General features: G+C 44.0%; 2 protein-coding genes and 1 long non-coding RNA gene across 3 annotated transcripts; all 3 read right to left on the bottom strand.

Moving 5' to 3' along the window:
* Nucleotides 1-206: 206 nt before the first annotated feature.
* Nucleotides 207-11,685, bottom strand: LOC146684479 (uncharacterized). The gene is made up of 3 exons (XR_014917109.1): nucleotides 11,312-11,685; nucleotides 11,086-11,180; nucleotides 207-892 (listed from the first exon to the last, which is right to left on the bottom strand). It is a non-coding gene; the product is annotated as an uncharacterized LOC146684479 (long non-coding RNA).
* LOC146684481 (uncharacterized) lies at nucleotides 1,341-3,635 on the bottom strand. The gene has a single exon (XM_085444579.1). It carries the CDS (start codon nucleotides 3,444-3,446, stop codon nucleotides 1,341-1,343), a length of 2,106 nt encoding a protein of 701 aa, XP_085300705.1. The 5' UTR covers nucleotides 3,447-3,635.
* Nucleotides 7,650-11,079, bottom strand: LOC146684480 (uncharacterized). The gene has a single exon (XM_085443391.1). It carries the CDS (start codon nucleotides 10,106-10,108, stop codon nucleotides 7,901-7,903), a length of 2,208 nt encoding a protein of 735 aa, XP_085299517.1. The 5' UTR covers nucleotides 10,109-11,079; the 3' UTR covers nucleotides 7,650-7,900.
* Nucleotides 11,686-23,128: the final 11,443 nt, after the last annotated feature.

The raw sequence follows: 23,128 nt of genomic DNA, 5'->3' as shown, positions 1-23,128 counted from the left end.
TTAGCAAACCTTTACCGGGCAAAACCCTGCCTGTACTCTTTTCTTAGTAGCACTTGCGACATTAACTGACGTGTGAACATGTATATGTAGACGGGCTTTACAAGAAAAATGACTTCTTCAGACGTTACAGGTCTGTTTGGCAACATTTAACTGCCATTTGTGATTGAAGGATACAAAAAAACAACAACAACAGCAATAGAATAATATTAAACACAAAGTGAACCCGTCTTCCTTCATTAAATAGGTTCTTTTAGATGTTAAGGAGGAATTGACTTAACCAGGCTGGCGGAGAATGAAGACAACCGGACACCTGCGGCAGATGGGGAATCAGTGAACTTTTATTGAGACAGAGACAACCTCTCAACACAGCTCACATCAGGAGATTCCCAAGATTTGCTGTGAGGATGGGTATATATTCTCTAAAACTTACAGGAGGGGGTTGTGAGGAAAGTACTACATTAGCAGAAAAACAACTCCATAAAAGGAAATCGGCCTTGGGTGTTCTAGTCTCTTCGCTTGCAGATATCTTGCACCTGCAGGATGAGGCGATCGCTTCTTATCGCTCTCAAGGCCAAAGTCGTGAGCACATTTTTATTACACAGTTGCACAGTAACTTTAAAGCTGAACAATATTTAAAGCTGAATAATGTTTGATCAGATTATATTTTCTTCAAATCCCCCTTTTGACCCATCTTAAATGGGTCAACACACAAAAATAAGTAACATTCAAAGGAACACAGAGACGTGTCGAAGCCTGGCTCGAAAAACTCCTCGGGTCTTATCATTTGTCTTTATCTGTCATTGCAGATGAGGAGAAAAGAGTCCAGGCACCACCCTGCCCAGGGGTCGGCTGCAAGCAGTCTCGGTTCCCGACGAAAGCAGTAACAGCTGTCCTGCACCCAAGGATACAACGAGTCAGTGCAACCAGGGTAGTGACACAAAATTAACAGTTCCTGTAACCCAGCAACCAAAAAGCATAAGTAATGATAAAAATGTGGAGAGTACAGAGTATACTATAATAATGAGAGATATAAACGTGAAAATGTGAAAGAATAAATCAACCGTAAAATAAACCCAGAACGGTAACTGCTAAGGACATTCAAAAGTGAATATGGTAAAACGTGAGGAAGGGGTGTGGAAAAAAAACAATTTATATCCAGTGGTGGGAGTACACATTCGCTCAGGCTTAAGTCCGGAGACCCTGAGAACATCGCTCAACCCTCACAACCCGACCAGACACAGTTCAACCAGATATATCCTTCAAGAGGAAGTGGGTGAGGGAAACAATTAATAACAAGCCTAATACAAAACACCACAGAGAAACAACCATTCTAGAAACATTTAAACAAGAGAAAGACGATAATGTTCGTCACCCTCACGATCAGAGTTTTCATCATCCGTTGGCGAGGAGGTGGGAAGTTGACTAGCCAATAAAGGCATCTGCCGGGCGAGATCCTTATCCTCTGGAGTGAGAGCTGTAACAATCAGTCTCTGGAAGAGGGATCGAATGCATGGAATACAACAGCAACCGCAGGTGACTAGGACAGCAACAAAAACTGAGATGGAAACTAGGATGGAAGCTACAAGGGCCTTATATTTGCCAAACATGTTAAGCCAAGAGTCCCACATGGCAGTATCAACGCCCGAGTGTGCCTTCATTTTAACAGTAAGAGCTGTGAGACCAGTAATAGCTTTAGTGAGGGAACCATCAGGAGCTGTGTTATTGGGGATATAGGTACAGCACTCCTGACCAAAAAGGCTGCAGACTCCGCCTCTTTCTGCGAGGAGGAAATCCGTTGCGACCCTGTTTTGGAAAGCCATTAGGGAAGTGGCAGATAACTGTGCATGCACAGCTTCAAAACCATCTCGAGTGTAATTAGCCAACAGTTGCACATTAAAGTGAATGTAGTTAATTCTGTCTACATTCGCATTTATTTCAACCATCCAAAGTATCGAGGCCCATCCTGCTTTAACCTGGTCTCGCAGTTTATATTCATCGGGGACCCCACGGGGTATACCTACAGCATCAATATAGGTTGGATTATGAGCTGAACCTGGGATTAGAGAACGTTTAGAGCGGCGTTCAGAGGAGGATGGGAGGCCAACTTCGTGTACTTCTATAGAGAGATCTACTGGAGTGACTAAAACAGGTAAAATAAGAGTTATGAGAGCGCAAAGACCTGACGCATCCCGAGGGAAACCATCATATAACTTGTTATTGCCACACCACCACCACAAATCAGCCCTAGCCGTAGGTCGGAAGTTTGGTTTCATAACCGTCATCTCAGTGCACCAAGAAGAGTTCAAGCTACCTAGTTTTACTGCATTGCCAGTCAGGTTAATACAAGTGAAATTGTTCACAGCTACATCTGAAGAAAAGAAAGGTGGTTTATTAGAGACCGAGCGTTGAGTTTTAGGAAAGTGGTTTTCCAGATATGAGCAATGACCTCGTTTTGTATTGTTCATAAGATGCAGGAGGCATGCACTATTGACTGGCGCCGGTACAACTCTTAAAGTGGGGCGGGCTCCCATACACACTATGCAGTCGGAAGCCGTCTTGTCAGCAGCTTGTTCAGCTAGTAGTAACCAGTTGTTTGTTGCTCCAGAAATACCGGTTAGAATTTGGAAGAGGTCATCTTTAGACATTTTATTTGTGTCTACAATGCGTATTCGGCCGTTTCTCCCCCCGTTTGTATATGTCACCGGAGGGCCATTAAAGGTGGGGTTATCATCTTTAACTACAGAGCTTGGAGCTGCACCAACGCTAGGGCATATTTCCATTTGCCAATACAGGGCGGTGCGATCAGTCCAAGGGGCAAGTATAAATTGTTGACAGGAGGTCAAGGCCAGATCCTTTAGGGTAAAAATTAAGCCTGAAAGATCCGGTTTTTTTGCTATTCTGAGCATATTTTGGTTTCTCCAGTGCAAAGCCTGACCCCTAGAGTGCTTGGACCAATCGAGGTCCGTTTCTGACACTAAACTGGACCACTTCCACTGATGCCAACCTCCCAGGGTTATATACCACACTGAGGAGGAGAGATGTACTGCAAGGTTAAAAAGATCCCCCCCTTGGTCTTTGGTGACGGGAGTGACTGGGAAGCTAGCGAAATCTATTTCGACTACCCAACTTTTATTGTTGGGGACACAGAGAGTAATCATTCTAGTCGTACTTGGGGTACAGGAGGTAACCGTGTCTCGTTTCTTTCTAAATGGATCGGGCATGGGCAAAACTGGAGAGGAAGTGGTGGGCAAGACCCTAGGGGCTACATTTGTCAGATTGGGACTGTCAGAAGGGGGCGAAGCTTTTGAACTTGAAGGTGTCAGAAGTGTCGGGGGCCCTTCACAGATCAGGATTATGCCAATGGGAATGAGACCCAGGGCCAGGAAGCAAACAAAGACGCAACATCTTTGCCTGCCTGTCATTTCAGGGGGAAAGGGCCAAGACATGTTTACTTAGCTTGGATGTCTTCTAATAGAGGATGATGGGGCACAGAAAGGTGGTCCAGTTCCCCCCACCTCGCCAAGGGCGTGTTCTAGGAGTTAAAGAGCAACAAAAAGTATCAGTGACACAACTTTAAATGAGCTTTCAGCGGTTAAAACTATTGCAATGTAAAATGTAAATCTTAAAAACTCAAGCCAATAAAAGCAAAGTCATAAAAGATGTTAAAAATAGAAAAATAAAAATGTTTAGTTCAGTATGAAGAACACCCCCTTTTGTAACCAGCCGGCTTGTAGGTTGAGTTTTGGCTCCCTCAAGTGGTTGGTGATGCTGTTGCAGCTCCTTCTGACAGGTCCTTCTGCACCTCTCTCAAGGTTCTTCCTGGTTCGGTGGCAGCAGCGCACTGTGTGTAATGAAACCAGGTGTCACCTTTCCCTTCGAGCCTGACAGCGTGGGAGGTCCGCTCTGTTATGCGGTAAGGGCCTGTCCAGCGAGGCTCAGCCCACTTTCTCTTTGTGACTTTCAGGAGGACGTAGTCCATTCCAGGTGTAGCCGCCTCTTTCAGCTCTTGCTGGTTTCTTTCAGCGACCTGTGAGGAATACTGGGCAACAAAACTGCGGAGCATGTTATAATATGTCCTCGGATCGAGGTCTGAATCAGCTTCATCCGACATTAACAGGCGAGAGGAGGGGCCAGGAAAAGGCCTGCCATGCTCCAACTCAAATGGAGTGTAACCAGAGGTTTGATTTACTGAGCATCTTATGGACATTAATGCAAGAGGCAATGCCTTAACCCAATCTAATTTGGTCTGTGCACAGATTTTAGCCAATTTAGTTTTTAGAGTTTGATTCATCCTTTCCACTTTCCCCTGGGATTGGGGGTGGTAAACTGAGCCAAACTTATGTTTCAAACCTAATGCGGCTTCAACCCTCTGCAGATCGTGGTTCCTGAAATGTGAACCATTGTCCGACCTTATGACCTCGGGAAACCCATGCTGTGGTATATAATGATTAATCAGACACTTCACCACAGTTCTACTGTTTTCACTTGCTGTCGGCCAGGCTTCTGGCCAACCTGAAAATGCATCCACAGCCACCAGCAGGTACCTGTAACTACCTACTCTGTCCACCATGTCTGTGTAATCAATGATTATTTCTTTCCCTGGGCAAAGTGGGATGGGGAAGTACCCTGCTATTGGCTTGAAGGCGGGCTTGATTCCAAATTGGTTGCACTCCTTACAGGTTTTAACCATGTATTTTGTCATGTCTTTTAGATAAGGGTGCCACCAGGCGGCTAAGTTCCTCATCATTTGTGCAGGTCCCACATGCCCCACTCCATGTGCCTCTTCCATTGCTGTCTGTCTGACCCCTGGCGGTAGAATGGGCCTTCCATCTGGGCCACGCCAAACATCTGTGTTTGTGGCCCCTCTTGTTACCCATAATGATTTTTCCTGGGGGCTGGCTTTGTCCTGTAACTCTCTGATTGTGGCTAGGCCTAGTTGTATGGGTGGTCTTTCTGGAGGGGGTGTGGCTTCTGGGTCCATTACCATAATCAGGGAGGGTAAGTAACCAGCTGTCTGCTTAGCTACTAAGTCGGCCTGTTTGTTACCTAATGCCACTAAGTCCAATCCGGCACTGTGTCCTTTGCATTTTACCACTGCCACCTTAACAGGTAACAACAGTGCTTCCGCTAATTCCCTCATTTCTATCTCATGTTTAATAGGCTTTCCGCTGGCTGTCAAAAAACCAGCTCTTAGCCACTGCTTGAGCTCCACATGCACTGCTCCCACAGCATAAGCTGAATCACTGTATATATTCACTTTCTGTCCCTTTCCCATCCTTAAGGCTTCAATCACCGCTCTCAGTTCAGCTCTCTGTGCAGACTGTTGTCCTGTCAACTGCTCTGCTTTCACTGTTTTCCATCTCATGTCTGTCTGTTCCACTATTGCCCATGCAGCCTTCAACATTCCACTTTCAGTTCTGAAACAACATCCATCTGTGAACCAATCTTTTTCTGCATCCATTAGAAGTTCTGCCTGCAAATCTGGCCTGATTTTCTCCTGTACCTGCACAACCTCTTCACACATATGTGGTTCCCCTGATCCCATGTGATCAGCCATGTTTATGCCTTCATGTGAGTAGGTGATGTGTGGTGCTTCCAAAATGGTACTGAGGCGTCTCTGCCTGAGTGAAGTGAGTGTGAAGGCCTGTGAGGAGACGTAGGCCACCACACTGTGTGATGTCAAAATTTTTAGTGGGTGGTTCATCACTATGTGTGCTGTTTTCTGAATGATTTTTGCAAGTCCAGAAACGTGTTGTGTGCACGGTGGGTGGCGTTTTTCAGTGTTGTCAAGCATTACGCTTACATATGTCAACACTTTTCTCTCTCCCCCTTTTTTCTGGAACAGGATACCATTGACATGGGTTCCAGTTCCAGAAACATCAAGATGAAAAGGCAAAGCATAATCTGGCACAGCAAGGTCAGAGGCGACAGAAAGCTGTTGTTTTAACTTTATAAACGCCTGTTCTGTTTCTGTAGTCCATGAGAGGGGAGCAGAGAGGTTTCTCATGCCTTGTTCATTTACCAAAACGCGCAAAGGGGAAGTAAGGCCAACATAGTCTGGGACATAGGTCCTGCTGTAACCAGTCAGGCCCAAAAATGACAACATGTCTTTTACAGTTAGAGGTTTTGGATGGTGCAAAATGGAGTTCCTGTGTTCTGGGGACAAGGAAATACCGGACTGTGAGACCATGCGGCCTAGAAAAGAAACCTGTTTTCTTGCAATCTGTAGTTTGTTTTTGCTCACTTTAAAACCTGTGTTGGCCAGGTGGTGAAGTACCACTCTGGTGGCCTCCAAACAGATGTCAGCCGTGGGGGCAGACAGCAAAAGGTCATCCACATATTGTATTAACATACAGTCAGATGGTAGTGGGCTGGTTTGTAAAAGTTCTTTCAAACACTGATTAAACAGTCCTGGGGAGAGGGCAAATCCCTGTGGTAAGCGAGTGTAACGCCATTGTCGGCCTCTAAATGTAAATGAGAAAATGTCACGCAGTGACTCACGAAGTGGGAGGCAGAAAAAGGCATTAGCCAAGTCAATGCAGGTGAACCAGGCATGAGATGGTGGGAGGTTGGTCAAGGCAACATAAGGATTAGGCACAGGCAAAGTAGGAGTGCCAAGTAAGGCATTAATCCTTCTCAAATCATGTGCCATTCTGAACTTCCCCGTGCCTTTTTTCTCAACGGGTAGGATGGGCGTGTTCCACTTAGAGCAGGAGGGCTCCAAGACACCGGCAGTGACCAAACCAGAAATTGTTTCTGCAATCCCAGCCTCAGCCTCCGGTCTGTGTGGGTACTGAGGCTGCCACAAAGGGGTAGCAGATGACAGTTGAAAAGAGACTGGCTCCACATCAACTAAACCTACATCTGTGGGTCCAAGGGACCACAAACAATCTGGAAGAGAGTCGAGTAAAGGCGCAGCATCACAGTGGTCTGTGTGTTCTCTTCCATGTGACCCGCTGACCACTCCATGTTGCAGTGTTGAGGAATTAAAGCAGTCATTTAAAATTTGGTATGTCTTGGTAGATGGAGAAAACAAAACCTGTGGGAGTTTTGTAGGTGTCCAGTCAGTGGCCGCAAGGGAACGTTTAACCATTCCACCCAGCTCCTTAGCCTGGTGTCCAGGATGTAAGGCCAGTGACACATGGGGAGCTGCCTCATCAGACATCATGTACCACTGTAATTGATCTGTTGTAAAAGTAACCGCTGCTGCCACTCCCTCCGGTGCCGCAAAAATGCACGACATGTTCAGAGACCAAGCCCGCCCCTCACACTGCTTTTGGAACATGTGCTGGTACCAGGTGGTGTCATGCCTGTCATAAAACAGTGTAACATGAGGTGGGTCAGGGGGAGGGACATAAGGATGTAGGAGTGAGAGCCACGGCCGCCATTGCTGAAAAGCAGTCCAAACTCCTGGTTCAGCAGGTGTTTCAACTTCCAATAATGCCCAGTAGATGTCAGCAGAGTCCGCCAAACAGGAGGAGGGTTGCAGCAGAAACTGACCACCTCCCTCTGGCCCATCAGAGCAGGGAAGTACAACCCCAGTAGGGAGAGTCACAGTTAGGCCTTGTGAAGAGCAGAGTATTGTGGCTCCTAATTTAATCAACAAGTCTCTTCCCAGTAAATTCACAGGCGCCTGTTTTGAACAAACATAGCTGTGTAACAAGGTCTGATCTCCAACCGTTGTGGGGAGGGGCACGGTGTAAGGCAGAGTTTTAGGTTCCCCAGATATGCCCACCACTGTAATCACTCTGTCAGTAAGTCTTTCACGAGCAACATCCTTAATGGTGGAGTACGTAGCTCCAGTGTCCACTAAAAAGCTGCTTCTTCTTCTATCTACAGTTATGGACAGCATAGGGTCCGCCGTTGTCCCTTCACCGTCCTGGGCAGTCTGTGGGGTGTCCTATAGCTGGGGACCACCCTCGTAGTACTCCCACCCCATCACAGGCATCTGTGGGGCCGGGGGCAGTCCAACTACAGCACCACGAGGTCCACCTCTGTGGCCAGGATGCTGATAGGGCCCACCACGGGCTCCCCTGCCTCTTCCAGCAGCCGGGTTCAAAGGGCACGCTTTAGCCCAGTGTCCAGGTTGTCCACACCGGAAACAAACATACATCTGGCCTCCCCTACCACCTCCCATCTGACCCCTTCCCCTGAAACCACCTCTGTTTCCTCCAAATGGGGAACCTCTCTGCCCATAAGGGGCCGGGGAGTGATAAGCACCATACTGGGGGGGCTGTGGATCAGTTGGCCATGGGTTCGGATACAAATCAGGGGCAACTGGACCAGGAGGGGGAGCCGCAGCGGCCACAAGCTGCTTTTTAGGCCTGTCACCTTTTCCACCCAGGTCGTTTTTAGCTTTCTGCAGCTGAACCTTCAACAGTTGCAACTGTAAATCTTCGACGCTCTCCGCTTTATCATCAGACTTAATCTGCACTTTGTTAAGATTAAAAATCAAATGTTTCTTCCAGATTGCAAAGTCACAGTCCTGCAAATCAGGATTATCCTCCATTTTCTGGCTTACTGACTCCGGAATGCCCCTCAGCACCGCCCTTCTAAACCACATGCTCTGTGAACAAGTCCTACTGGGGTGATGACCTGTATGGTTCACCCAGTCTTCAACAGCCTGATTTAGATAATGGGTGGGATTTTGCTTTCCCTCCCATTTAAATTTCTGTAAGGTGCCTTGATTTTTGGGTGGGAATTGTTTGCGCAGGGCCGGTCCAATAAACCTCAAGGCCTGCATTAGTGGCACCTCGTTCTCATGCATGGTAGTACCCGCATTTTGTTCCAGGTCCGCTGCCTGAGATCGGGATGTGCACCTAGTTATAATAGCTCTAAAATCTCCCAGTGCGAGGTCCTGTCCAGCTGTGTATTTATCCAAACCAGCCAACCAGGCATTCCCTCCCTCCGTTATGTCAGGGAGTTTGTCCACTAGGGCCTGGACATCTCCGAATGAATAAGGTTGATACACTGGTCTACGTTGCGCTTTAGTCTGGACCAGGGGAAATATGCCTGGAGGCTGAGGCACAGGGCCCTTAGATCTAGTCTGATATCCTAAACTGGGAGGGGTAGAGGGGGGTGTATTGTTAAGGTCACTGAGTTCATCATCAGTATCCTCAGTTTCTTCCCCGCCTGGTGGGGTAGCAGTGTCAGCAAAAACGTGGGCTAAACTCATCTGTGTTTCCGGATCCTGACGGCCCACCAAAGACATGGTAACTGTGACATTTGGTGAAGTGCCAGGCTCAGTTTTTGCAGTAGCGGTCAGATCTCCTTTAACAGCGACAGGAGTGCTGGCAAAGGGGTTGGACCGGGAAAGAGGGGCTGACGCAACACGATTATTCACCTGGACCACTGACCTATGTTCATTTAAGCAGCTGCGTAATGCTGCTTCTTGATCAGTTAATTGTTGTTCAGTGGGTTCCTGTCTGTTCATTCGAACCGCAAATGGTGCGCTCGCAGGGGGGTCAGTTAGGCCCTCAGATCCGGTTCCAAAACAATGGGACATAGAAGAGGGGGCTCTACTACTAGCTGAGGATGTCGCCGACAGAGAGGAGCTTCCTGGGCAAAAATGCTTGGTATCTATGGGAGTTGGAGCTACGGGCGGTTCTTCTCCAATAGTCATTATTCCACCAGAGATATTAAGTACCGGATATATGCCTGCTGGGGGAGGAGTTGAGGCAGAATAGGGAGGTGGCTGAGACCTATTTTTCTTCATGTGTGGTTTTGCAGTTTCCCATAAACACACCCAGTGATTAAATTTAGCTTTGCGGCCTGCGTGCTTATCTGCTTCCTTTCTGTGTCTCACCCCGCTCATCACACCTGCACCTGCTGCTGCTGAGTTGGCTTCTTCCTCTTTCTCTTTTGCCTGCATAGCCTTATTCTGCCAAATTATTCCCCAGTTACCACTACTCCCCTCGTCCTTTCCCTTTTCTTTCATTAACCTTTCAGCTGTTTTCCTCAATGACTCTTTCTGCTTTTTTGCTTCTTTAGGCTGGTGTGTGGAGTTGATGACTGTCTCAACACATGTTAATTGTTCTCCCAATGTGCTAAGAATAACACCGGGACCCCAACCATCATCATTAGTTTCTCGATCTAATTCTCCATCCATTTTACTGTCAATGGAGGAGTGTTCTTTTATTGATTTTAAAGGAGAATTTGGGCCAGCTGGGTTTCTGCCTCTGTTAGGCACTAACAGCTGGGGCGCTGCTTTAAAGGTGAGTCAGCACTGAAATATCCCTTCAGGTGTTACCAAGCTTCTACCAAACCGGAGTCTGGCGGGTAACCTTGCCTAGAGCTTCCTGATAGGGGTGCTAGTTGGTTGTCACCTTGTTCACACGTCTCATTCACACTTCATACATTACCTGCAGTCACTCATTACCCTCCTTATGTATGTAATAAATGTGTAAAAAAAAAAATTCTATGTGTGGTGTATTATTTTAACCAAAAGAGGAACCTAGTTCCTTTAATTGTGTAATCTGTGAACAACGGAGAACCAAACTGTCCTGCCCAGTGTTCCACAGCAAGCATTCAGCGTGTATTTATGTGTGTCCAATATCAAACAGAACATCAAAACATTTAAAACACTAAAATCATCGGGGTTTTAAGAAGAGATCCGTTTTCTCCTATTGATCAAAGGGACCCCTCCTTTGGACTCCAACCAGTACTTCTCCTTTTTAAGTTTTAGAGGATCTTTTCTAATAAAGTCCTCTGGGCCTTCCTAACCCTTCTGTAGTTTAGAGAATATTACTAAAAAATATTCTCAAGGCCTTTAACCTTTTAATTTGTTTAGAAAGGCGTTACTAATAAACCCTTTCAAGGTCCCAGACCTGCACTGAGGTATGTATCCGACACCGGAGAGCAACCCGTCGGCTGCAACCGTGGTCAGACCTCAGTTCACTCTTATCTTTATTCACTTATTCACTTATTTCTTATTCACTTATCTCTTATTCACTTATTTCTTATTCACTTGTCTGATTCTCAACAAGCCTTAAGTAAGCCAGACAATTTTGGTTATGAATTACTAGGAGTTTGGACACTAAGTATTTTTATAATGTTCAATATAGCAGAAATAAAAGGTCTGCTTACCTTGTTTTTGTGTGCACACAGCTTTTGTCCAAACTCCGTTCACTCAGACCACGGCCGAAGTCCTCCCATCCGTTCCAGTTGACCTGGAGCGGATCCTGTTCGTGACGCCAATTGAAGGATACAAAAAAACAACAACAACAGCAATAGAATAATATTAAACACAAAGTGAACCCGTCTTCCTTCATTAAATAGGTTCTTTTAGATGTTAAGGAGGAATTGACTTAACCAGGCTGGCGGAGAATGAAGACAACCGGACACCTGCGGCAGATGGGGAATCAGTGAACTTTTATTGAGACAGAGACAACCTCTCAACACAGCTCACATCAGGAGATTCCCAAGATTTGCTGTGAGGATGGGTATATATTCTCTAAAACTTACAGGAGGGGGTTGTGAGGAAAGTACTACATTAGCAGAAAAACAACTCCATAAAAGGAAATCGGCCTTGGGTGTTCTAGTCTCTTCGCTTGCAGATATCTTGCACCTGCAGGATGAGGCGATCGCTTCTTATCGCTCTCAAGGCCAAAGTCGTGAGCACATTTTTATTACACAGTTGCACAGTAACTTTAAAGCTGAACAATATTTAAAGCTGAATAATGTTTGATCAGATTATATTTTCTTCATGTTCCTGCTGCAACATAGCTTCAGAGCAGGAGTATTTTTCTCACATTAACAACCATCTAAAATGTAACGAGACTGTGCATTGCATGTTTGAGGGTTGTTCTTTCAAAACAAATATCTATGGTACATTCAAGTCTCATCGAAATAGGAAACACAATCCTTATACCTTAAAGTTGGTCATCAATTCTCTCAAAAGAAGAGGGAACAGTAATGTGCATCCCAATCAAGTCAAGAAACCCAGGAGAGCGGAGGTGAATTTCTGCCCTGATTATCCAGCTGGAGAAACCCGAAAGAGTCAGGAAGAAGAAAGGTTGGTGCTGCTTTCAGAGTTCAAGAAGAAGAACAATGATGAAACCATCAAAGCAAAAATGGCCCAAACCTTTCCTCACCGGAGGCAAGAAATTCTTCAGGACATGCCCTTCGTAGCTGACTTTAAAAGCCGATGGCCAGCTCTTTTTTCTCCACGTGAGGTAACTGAATCAGTTGATCTGCAAATGCACTCCACATGCAATATTTTAAACCCATCACGCTAAACATTTGTTTATTTTACAGATAAATGCTGAATTCCAGCGCATCACTACGGTCCCGCTAACATCCACATTTATGGCACAGCTGGACAACAACACAACCAAACTGACCAAAGTCTTCAGAAACAAGGGAGGAACATCTGGATGCAAGATCACAGAAATCATGGCTGCAATTGATGAGGTTTGGAATTAATTTTTTTGAATGCTTCATTCCCTCTTTTAATACATATGATTTTGTTGTCTCCTTCTATTGTAAGGTAAAGTTTAATGTTGGTATTATGGGATTGTTTATTCTTTGTCCTTTTCATGATAGTGTTGTCACAGTAATAAAGTTTTAAGTTGATTTGGATACTTCATAAAAAAAATTGCCAGAATTAAAAGCTGTTTTTACAGGACCGTAGCGTTTCCAAAACGGGATTTGCCGCGGCTCCCTGGGGAGAATTTTGGCATTTATAGTAGAAAAGCTGAAGCTAGAATAAACTGCCATCAGTTGAAAGTCCGTGTTGCTCAGCGACAGCCCCAAAACATCACTGCTCTCGAGAAGATCTGCATGGAGGAATGGGCCAAAATACCAGCTACTGTGTGTGCAAACCTGGTAAAGACCTATAGTAAACGTTTGACCTCTGTTATTGCCAACAAAGGTTATGTTACAAAGTATTGAGTTGTATTTTTGTTGTTGACCAAATACTTATTTTCCACCCTGATTTACGAATAAATTCTCTACAAATCCTACCATGTGGATTCATGGATTTTTTTTTCACATTCTGTCTCTCACAGTTGAAGTGTACCTCTGTTGCAAATTACTGACCTCTGTCATCATTTTAGGTGGGGGAACTTGCACAATCGGTGGCTGACTAAATACTTTTTTGCCCCACTGTACATTCCCACACACATGCTTCAGGCCGTGCATAGATTAACACAAGAGTGGCGTGATGGACATTTTTTTGTAGTATTCAGATGTGTTATTGCAGTTGGATAACAGCTGTGTTTGAGTCTATTAGTCCTTGCTCTGATTGCCCTGTACCGTCTGCCTGAGGGCAACAGTTCGAACAGGGAGTGGCCAGGATGTGGCCAGGATGTGAGGTGTCTTTTATGATGTTTTGGGCCTTTTTAAAACAGTGGGCATTGTGTAGAACTTCCAGTGTGGGGAGAGGGCAGCCAGTGATCTTTTGGGTTAATGTTAATGATCCCTTGGAGTGCTTTCCTCTGAGCCCCTGTGCAGCTAGTGTACCAAATACATATGCAGTAAGTTAGAACACTCTCAATGGTGGCTCTGTAGAAGGACACCAGCAGTTTCTGTGTGATGTTATTCCTCCTGAGAATTCTCAGGAAGTACAGTCTCTGTTGGGCCTTTTTCAGCAGCTCGGAGGTGTTCACACTCCAGGAAAGGTTCTCCTCTATATTGACTCCCAGGAAGCGGAAGCTTGCCACCCTTTCTACACAGTCCCCATTTATGAATAGTGGTTGGATCTCTGCCTTTTTCCTTCTGAAATCTATTATGAGTTCTTTGGTTTTTGAAGTGTTGAGGAGGAGGTTATTGGCCTTACACCATGACGTCAGCTGCTCCACCTCGTCTCTGTACGTAGACTCGTCTCCCTTGGAAATGAGCCCCACCACTGTGGTGTCATCTGCAAATTTCACAAAGATGTTGCTGTGGTGGCGAGGAGTGCAGTCGTGTGTGTAGAGAGAGTAGAGCAGTGGACTGAGCACACAGCCCTGGGGTGAGCCAGTGCTGAGACTCAGGGCTGAGGATGTGTGATGGCCAACTCTGACTCTCTGTCTACGGCCCGAGAGGAAGCTGTTGATCCACATGCAGGTGCTGTATGGAAGCCCCAGGTCTTGTAGCTTGGCCACCAGTTTGTGTGGAAGGATGGTGTTAAAAGCTGAGCAGTAATCCACGAAGAGCATCCGCACATAGCTACCATGCTCTTCCAGGTGAGTTAATGCAGCATGGAGTGCTGTGGCTACAGCGTCTTCCGTGGACCGGTTTGCTCTGTAGGCAAACTGGTGTGGATCCAGGCTGCGGGGCAGGGCTGCTGTGATGTGTCTGCGGACCAGCTTCTCAAAGCATTTCATTACAACTGGGGTGAGTGCCACCGGTCTGTAGTCATTCAGGCCGGTGATGTGGGGCTTCTTAGGCAAGGGGACTATGGTGGAGGACTTCAGGCAGAGTGGGACAGTCGCCTGTGCGAGGGATTTGTTGAAGATCCTGGTGAAGATCCCAGCCAGCTGTTCTGCACAATCCCTCAATATTCGACCTGGCACACCATCAGGACCCGCCGCCTTCCTCGGGTTAACAGCCTGCAGCATGCGCCTCACCTCGTGCTCTTCCAGGGTGAGGGTGGTGCTGCTATGGGTGGCGTGTTCCTGCTGTGGCTCCAATACCTCCGGTACCCTGGTCTCAAAGCGGGCGAAGAAGATATTCAGCTCTTTTTATTTATTTTATACATTCTGGGCATGAACGTCTTGCCAACTATGTTTCATTGTTAATATAAGTTTACAGGTTGTTATCCTTCCTATTATTAGTTTCAATACATTAAAAATAAGTTCTAATGTAATTTTGTGTTTATTTATTTTATTTTTGTACTTCTTATATTTATATCTATTCATTGGGGTCTGTTTCCAACCTTTTTAAACTACTTTGATCTCTAGTTTTCACTTAATAAGGGTTTTATCAGTCACTGCAGAGGGACTACATTTTCCCTCCCACGCAGTGCAGTTTAGTTTCTTTGGGTTTCTCCATCTATTTGCACTAATTTGTCCGGCGCCTGGACATTTTTTCTCTAGCCACTGCTTGTCAGCAGTGAGTTTTGTTGATTTATTACCCTTTTTTTTCTTTCTCTATTTTTTTTTAATTAGCTCATAGATATATTTACGTTTACACACACACACACACACACCCGTGGTGCTTTCTCTGGCACGAGGAATGGGAGAGGCTATTAACACAGCCTTCTACTTTCAAGCTAATCTTGAAAGCGGTGTTAATTTTATGTGATGAAGCACAACCTTCTTCCCGTTCCACCAGTACTTGAGCAACCAACGGTAAACAATTTTGTGGAGTAGTTCAGCCTTCTTAATGTGCTGTAAAATCAACTTACTCCACCAACAAAACAGTAAAACAAAAGATCATACGCGTAATGAGTATTATTCTGGGCAACTCTGTGTCTTTCTACATTTATTTGCTCCGAGCCCTTTTTCAGGCGAGCCACGTAATACTTGCTCCAAGCCCTTTTTCAGGCGAGCCACGTAACCTTCTACCAGTCCTTTTTCAGACGAGAATGTTACTAACCTGTCGTATTTTGACGTGAAACTATTTTATGTACAGACCACAGGTTGCCTCAGTCGTTTTTCGCAAAATGTGGGTGAGTGTTAAATATTCACCTGAGTAATAACCAAAACAACCACACAATAGTGTGGTTGTTTTGGTTTCCTCCCTCAACCCCCGAAGTCGTGGAGCTCTTATAAAAACGCTGGCCAGAACCCGAATTTCACGTCTCTGGACTTTTTTCCTCTGCCTGGAGAGGAGTTGTTGACAGCGTGGGCTTCTCACGACGTCAGGACTTGATGAAGGTTTCCTATTGGAGCATGAAAAAAAATATCAATGTCCCTCCGGCTCGAAGGACCAATTAAATGTTAGAGATTCTTTTATCAAGCACTCAGATGTAATGAAATAACACTCAGACACTTCAGCAGTTTAACGTGCACGGGTGAAACCTCAAAAGAGATTCACACCGTGGAGCAGCTTTCTGCCTTTATTTATACATGCAGGAAGCATACAAAAAAGGAAATATCATGGTTATCTTGTCAAGCAAGCAGGTGGGATTTCTCAAGAACTTTGTATTCTCTACAAGGTTGTTTCTTGCTCTTGGGTGGCGGTTTCCTGCTGCTGACAATTAATGTGAAGGCAAACAGTTTCCGTTACAGAGTAGAGAGCCAGCAATTAAAATATGCAGCTGGTTGAGTACAAGAATATGCAGCTGTTTGAGTACTAGACAGAAATATAAACACTCTTAGCTGATTATTATATGAATAATAAAACCTTTAAAAACAAAAATCCTCTGACAACAAGGGACAGTGCTTCCTGTGAGGCCATCTTAACGACACCAGGGCCTGTGCTGTTGGCTGAGGCCATCCACATTTCAAAAGGGCCAGTGGTGTTGGCTAAGGCAATTCACATTACACCAAGGTCTGAGGTGCTGACCAATACCATCCACATTTCACCAAGGCCAGTGTTGTTGGCTGATGCCATCCACAATACACAAGGGCTTGTGCTACTGACTGAGGCCAGCTAAATTTCACCAGGTCGTGTGTTGCTGTCTGAGGCCAACTACATTTCACCAGGGCCTGTGTTGCTGGCTGAGGCCAACTACAATACACAAGGGCCTCTGCTAGTTGCTGATGCATCCACATTCCACCACGGCCAGTGCTCCCTGTGAGGCCACACCAGGGCCTGTGCTACTGGCTGATTCCATTCACAATACACAAGTGGCTTTGCTACTTGCTTATGCCATTATCACCATACCAGGGCCTGTGGTGCTGGTTGAGGCCATCCACATTACACCAGGGCCTGTGATACTGGCTTATACCATCCACATTACACCAGGACCATTGCTTCCTGTGAGGCCAGCTAAATTTCACCAGGGCCTATGCTGTTGGCTGAGGCCATTTACATTTCACCAGAGCCTTCGTTGCTGGCTGATGCCATCCACATCACACTAGGGCCTGTGCTACTGACTGAGGCCAGCTAAATTTCACCAGGTCGTGTTGCTGTCTGAGGCCATCCACATTACACCAAGGTCTCTGGTGCTGGCCATTACCATCCACATTTCGCCAGGGCCTGTGCTGTTGGCTGAGGCTATCCACATTACACCAGGACCTGTGCTGCTGGCTGATACCATCCATATTTCACCAGGGCTTGTGTTGATAGCTGATGTGATCCACAATACACAAGGGCCTGTGCTACTTGCTGATACCATCCACACTACACCAGGGCCAGTGGTGTTGGCTGAGGACATTCACATTTCACCAGAGCCTGCGTTGCTGGCTGATGCCAACCACATTTCACCAGGGCTGGGGCCATACACATTACAACAGGGACAGTGCTTCCTGTGAGGCCACATTCACCCCACCAGGGCCTCTGCTCCTTATTGATGCCATCCACATTACACCTGGGCCTATGGTGCTGAGCGATATCATGCACATTTCACCAGGGGTTGTGTTGCTGGCTGATGCGATCCACAATACACAAGGGCCTGTGCTACTGGCTTATGCCATCCACATTACACCAGGGCAAGTGGTGTTGGCTGAGGGCATTCACATTACACCAGGGCCTGTGGTGCTGGCCAATACTAGAGATGGCACGATATCACTTTTTTATGTCCGATACCGATACCGATATCATAAATTTGGATATCTGCCGATATCGATATGAATCCGATATAGTATTTTTTTAATCAACAAAACTGTTTTTTTCAAATATCTTGCTGCATTTTGTATAAGTTCATACTCAAGTTTAAAACAACAACTACACTAAAGCTATTCTGTTATACCTGTATGCAAAAAAAAAATATTTCATAGTTCAGCAATACTGATCAATCTAATAAACTTAAACCTACACCATCCTCCCTATTTTGGTATTTTAAAGAGTACTTAGCGTAAATATTAAGCAACCTAACTAATAGGGTTCCAACTCCCAGCAACAACAAAAATAAATAAATTAAAAATAGGGAACCACCCTCACGCTCCACCTCATGATGCTTAATCGACGTAATCAACCTTAATTTGATGCAGTGTGAAAAAAAATGCACAGAAATCAATTATTTTTCAAGAAATATTAAATAGATTCAACATCTTTCTTTCTATGAAGTTGTACAAAAACGCTTTCTTTCGCCAAGACAGTGCATTTCTCACTGTTACATGCATTTGAATGGGGAACTCGACTGAAACAAAGTATAGGTTTTCATTATGTGAATAACTTGGAAATCTTAGCTCAAACAGCTGCAAAACCTGTTTTCCCAGCACGGAGACCTTGAGTTCTATAATATAAGGCCATAAACATGTTTGTCTGAGTCTTCTATCAAAAGTTACAGCTATTTCTATGAAGTTGTACAAAAACGCTTTCTTTCGCCAAGACAGTGCATTTCTCACTGTTACATGCATTTGAATGGGGAACTCGACCGAAACAAAGTATAGGTTTTCATTATGTGAATAACTTGGAAATCTTAGCTCAAACAGCTGCAAAACCTGTTTGCCCAGCACGGAGACCTTGAGTTCTATAAGATAAGGCCATAAACATGTTTGTCTGAGTCTTCTATCAAAAGTTACAGCTATTTCTATGAAGTTGTACAAAAACGCTTTCTTTCGCCAAGACAGTGCGTTTCTCACTGTTACATGCATTTGAATGGGGAACTCGACCGAAACAAAGTATAGGTTTTCATTATGTGAATAACTTGGAAATCTTAGCTCAAACAGCTGCAAAACCTGGTTGCCCAGCACGGGAACCTTGAGTTCTATAAGATAAAGCCATAAACATGTGTATCCGAGGCTTCTATCAAAAGTTACAGCTATTCATATGAAGTTGTACAAAAACGCTTTCTTTCGCCAAGACAGTGCATTTCTCACTGTTACATGCATTTGAATGGGGAACTCGACTGAAACAAAGTATAGGTTTTCATTATGTGAATAACTTGGAAATCTTAGCTCAAACAGCTGCAAAACCTGTTTTCCCAGCACGGAGACCTTGAGTTCTATAATATAAGGTCATAAACATGTGTATCTGAGTCTTCTATCAAAGGTTACAGCTATTTCTATGAAGTTGTACAAAAACGCTTTCTTTCGCCAAGACAGTGCGTTTCTCACTGTTACATGCATTTGAATGGGGAACTCGACCGAAACAAAGTATAGGTTTTCATTATGTGAATAACTTGGAAATCTTAGCTCAAACAGCTGCAAAACCTGTTTTCCCAGCACGGAGACCTTGAGTTCTATAATATAAGGCCATAAACATGTTTGTCTGAGTCTTCTATCAAAAGTTACAGCTATTCATATGAAGTTGTACAAAAACGCTTTCTTTCGCCAAGACAGTGCGTTTCTCACTGTTACATGCATTTGAATGGGGAACTCGACCGAAACAAAGTATAGGTTTTCATTATGTGAATAACTTGGAAATCTTAGCTCAAACAGCTGCAAAACCTGTTTTCCCAGCACGGAGACCTTGAGTTCTATAATATAAGGCCATAAACATGTTTGTCTGAGTCTTCTATCAAAAGTTACAGCTATTTCTATGAAGTTGTACAAAAACGCTTTCTTTCGCCAAGACAGTGCGTTTCTCACTGTTACATGCATTTGAATGGGGAACTCGACCGAAACAAAGTATAGGTTTTCATTATGTGAATAACTTGGAAATCTTAGCTCAAACAGCTGCAAAACCTGTTTGCCCAGCACGGAGACCTTGAGTTCTATAATATAAGGCCATAAACATGTTTGTCTGAGTCTTCTATCAAAAGTTACAGCTATTTCTATGAAGTTGTACAAAAACGCTTTCTTTCGCCAAGACAATTGGTTTCTCACTGTTACATGCATTTGAATGGGGAACTCGACCGAAACAAAGTATAGGTTTTCATTATGTGAATAACTTGGAAATCTTAGCTCAAACAGCTGCAAAACCTGTTTGCTCAGCACGGGAACCTTGAGTTCTATAAGATAAAGCCATAAACATGTGTATCCGAGGCTTCTATCAAAAGTTACAGCTATTCATATGAAGTTGTACAAAAACGCTTTCTTTCGCCAAGACAGTGCGTTTCTCACTGTTACATGCATTTGAATGGGGAACTCGACCGAAACAAAGTATAGGTTTCATTATGTGAATAACTTGGAAATCTTAGCTCAAACAGCTGCAAAACCTGTTTGCCCAGCACGGGAACCTTGAGTTCTATAAGATAAAGCCATAAACATGTGTATCCGAGGCTTCTATCAAAAGTTACAGCTATTCATATGAAGTTGTACAAAAACGCTTTCTTTTGCCAAGACAGTGCATTTCTCACTGTTACATGCATTTGAATGGGGAACTCGACTGAAACAAAGTATAGGTTTTCATTATGTGAATAACTTGGAAATCTTAGCTCAAACAGCTGCAAAACCTGTTTTCCCAGCACGGAGACCTTGAGTTCTATAATATAAGGTCATAAACATGTTTGTCTGAGTCTTCTATCAAAAGTTACAGCTATTTCTATGAAGTTGTACAAAAACGCTTTCTTTCGCCAAGACAGTGCGTTTCTCACTGTTACATGCATTTGAATGGGGAACTCGACCGAAACAAAGTATAGGTTTTCATTATGTGAATAACTTGGAAATCTTAGCTCAAACAGCTGCAAAACCTGTTTTCCCAGCACGGAGACCTTGAGTTCTATAATATAAGGCCATAAACATGTTTGTCTGAGTCTTCTATCAAAAGTTACAGCTATTTCTATGAAGTTGTACAAAAACGCTTTCTTTCGCCAAGACAGTGCGTTTCTCACTGTTACATGCATTTGAATGGGGAACTCGACCGAAACAAAGTATAGGTTTTCATTATGTGAATAACTTGGAAATCTTAGCTCAAACAGCTGCAAAACCTGTTTGCCCAGCACGGGAACCTTGAGTTCTATAAGATAAAGCCATAAACATGTGTATCCGAGGCTTCTATCAAAAGTTACAGCTATTCATATGAAGTTGTACAAAAACGCTTTCTTTCGCCAAGACAGTGCATTTCTCACTGTTACATGCATTTGAATGGGGAACTCGACTGAAACAAAGTATAGGTTTTCATTATGTGAATAACTTGGAAATCTTAGCTCAAACAGCTGCAAAACCTGTTTTCCCAGCACGGAGACCTTGAGTTCTATAATATAAGGCCATAAACATGTTTGTCTGAGTCTTCTATCAAAAGTTACAGCTATTTCTATGAAGTTGTACAAAAATGCTTTCTTTCGCCAAGACAGTGCGTTTCTCACTGTTACATGCATTTGAATGGGGAACTCGACCGAAACAAAGTATAGGTTTTCATTATGTGAATAACTTGGAAATCTTAGCTCAAACAGCTGCAAAACCTGTTTGCCCAGCACAGGAACCTTGAGTTCTATAAGATAAAGCCATAAACATGTGTATCCGAGGCTTCTATCAAAAGTTACAGCTATTCATATGAAGTTGTACAAAAACGCTTTCTTTCGCCAAGACAGTGCGTTTCTCACTGTTACATGCATTTGAATGGGGAACTCGACCGAAACAAAGTATAGGTTTTCATTATGTGAATAACTTGGAAATCTTAGCTCAAACAGCTGCAAAACCTGTTTTCCCAGCACGGAGACCTTGAGTTCTATAATATAAGGCCATAAACATGTTTGTCTGAGTCTTCTATCAAAAGTTACAGCTATTTCTATGAAGTTGTACAAAAACGCTTTCTTTCGCCAAGACAGTGCGTTTCTCACTGTTACATGCATTTGAATGGGGAACTCGACCGAAACAAAGTATAGGTTTTCATTATGTGAATAATTTGGAAATCTTGGCTCAAACAGCTGCAAAACCTGTTTTCCCAGCACGGAGACCTTGAGTTCTATAATATAAGGCCATAAACATGTTTGTCTGAGTCTTCTATCAAAAGTTACAGCTATTTCTATGAAGTTGTACAAAAACGCTTTCTTTCGCCAAGACAGTGCGTTTCTCACTGTTACATGCATTTGAATGGGGAACTCGACCGAAACAAAGTATAAGTTTTCATTATGTGAATAACTTGGAAATCTTAGCTCAAACAGCTGCAAAACCTGTTTGCCCAGCACGGGAACCTTGAGTTCTATAAGATAAAGCCATAAACATGTGTATCCGAGGCTTCTATCAAAAGTTACAGCTATTCATATGAAGTTGTACAAAAACGCTTTCTTTCACCAAGACAGTGCGTTTCTCACTGTTACATGCATTTGAATGGGGAACTCGACTGAAACAAAGTATAGGTTTTCATTATGTGAATAACTTGGAAATCTTAGCTCAAACAGCTGCAAAACCTGTTTTCCCAGCACGGAGACCTTGAGTTCTATAATATAAGGTCATAAACATGTTTGTCTGAGTCTTCTATCAAAAGTTACAGCTATTTCTATGAAGTTGTACAAAAACGCTTTCTTTTGCCAAGACAGTGCATTTCTCACTGTTACATGCATTTGAATGGGGAACTCGACTGAAACAAAGTATAGGTTTTCATTATGTGAATAACTTGGAAATCTTAGCTCAAATAGCTGCAAAACCTGTTTGCCCAGCACGGGAACCTTGAGTTCTATAAGATAAAGCCATAAACATGTGTATCCGAGGCTTCTATCAAAAGTTACAGCGATTTATATGAAGTTGTTCAAAAACGCTTTCTTTCGCCAAGACAGTGCGTTTCTCACTGTTACATGCATTTGAATGGGGAACTCGACCGAAACAAAGTATAGGTTTTCATTATGTGAATAACTTGGAAATCTTAGCTCAAACAGCTGCAAAACCTGTTTGCCCAGCACGGGAACCTTGAGTTCTATAAGATAAAGCCATAAACATGTGTATCCGAGGCTTCTATCAAAAGTTACAGCTATTCATATGAAGTTGTACAAAAACGCTTTCTTTCGCCAAGACAGTGCGTTTCTCACTGTTACATGCATTTGAATGTGGAACTCGACTGAAACAAAGTATAGGTTTTCATTATGTGAATAACTTGGAAATCTTAGCTCAAACAGCTGCAAAACCTGTTTTCCCAGCACGGAGACCTTGATTTCTATAATATAAGGCCATAAACATGTTTGTCTGAGTCTTCTATCAAAAGTTACAGCTATTCATATGAAGTTGTACAAAAACGCTTTCTTTCGCCAAGACAGTGCGTTTCTCACTGTTACATGCAT

This window comes from Copadichromis virginalis, linkage group LG20, assembly GCF_057382275.1.
Source record: "Copadichromis virginalis isolate Kocher_CV1m ecotype Utaka linkage group LG20, C_Virginalis_male_GT1.1, whole genome shotgun sequence".
NCBI lineage: Eukaryota > Metazoa > Chordata > Actinopteri > Cichliformes > Cichlidae > Copadichromis > Copadichromis virginalis.
This window is presented reverse-complemented; position numbering and strand designations above follow the sequence as displayed.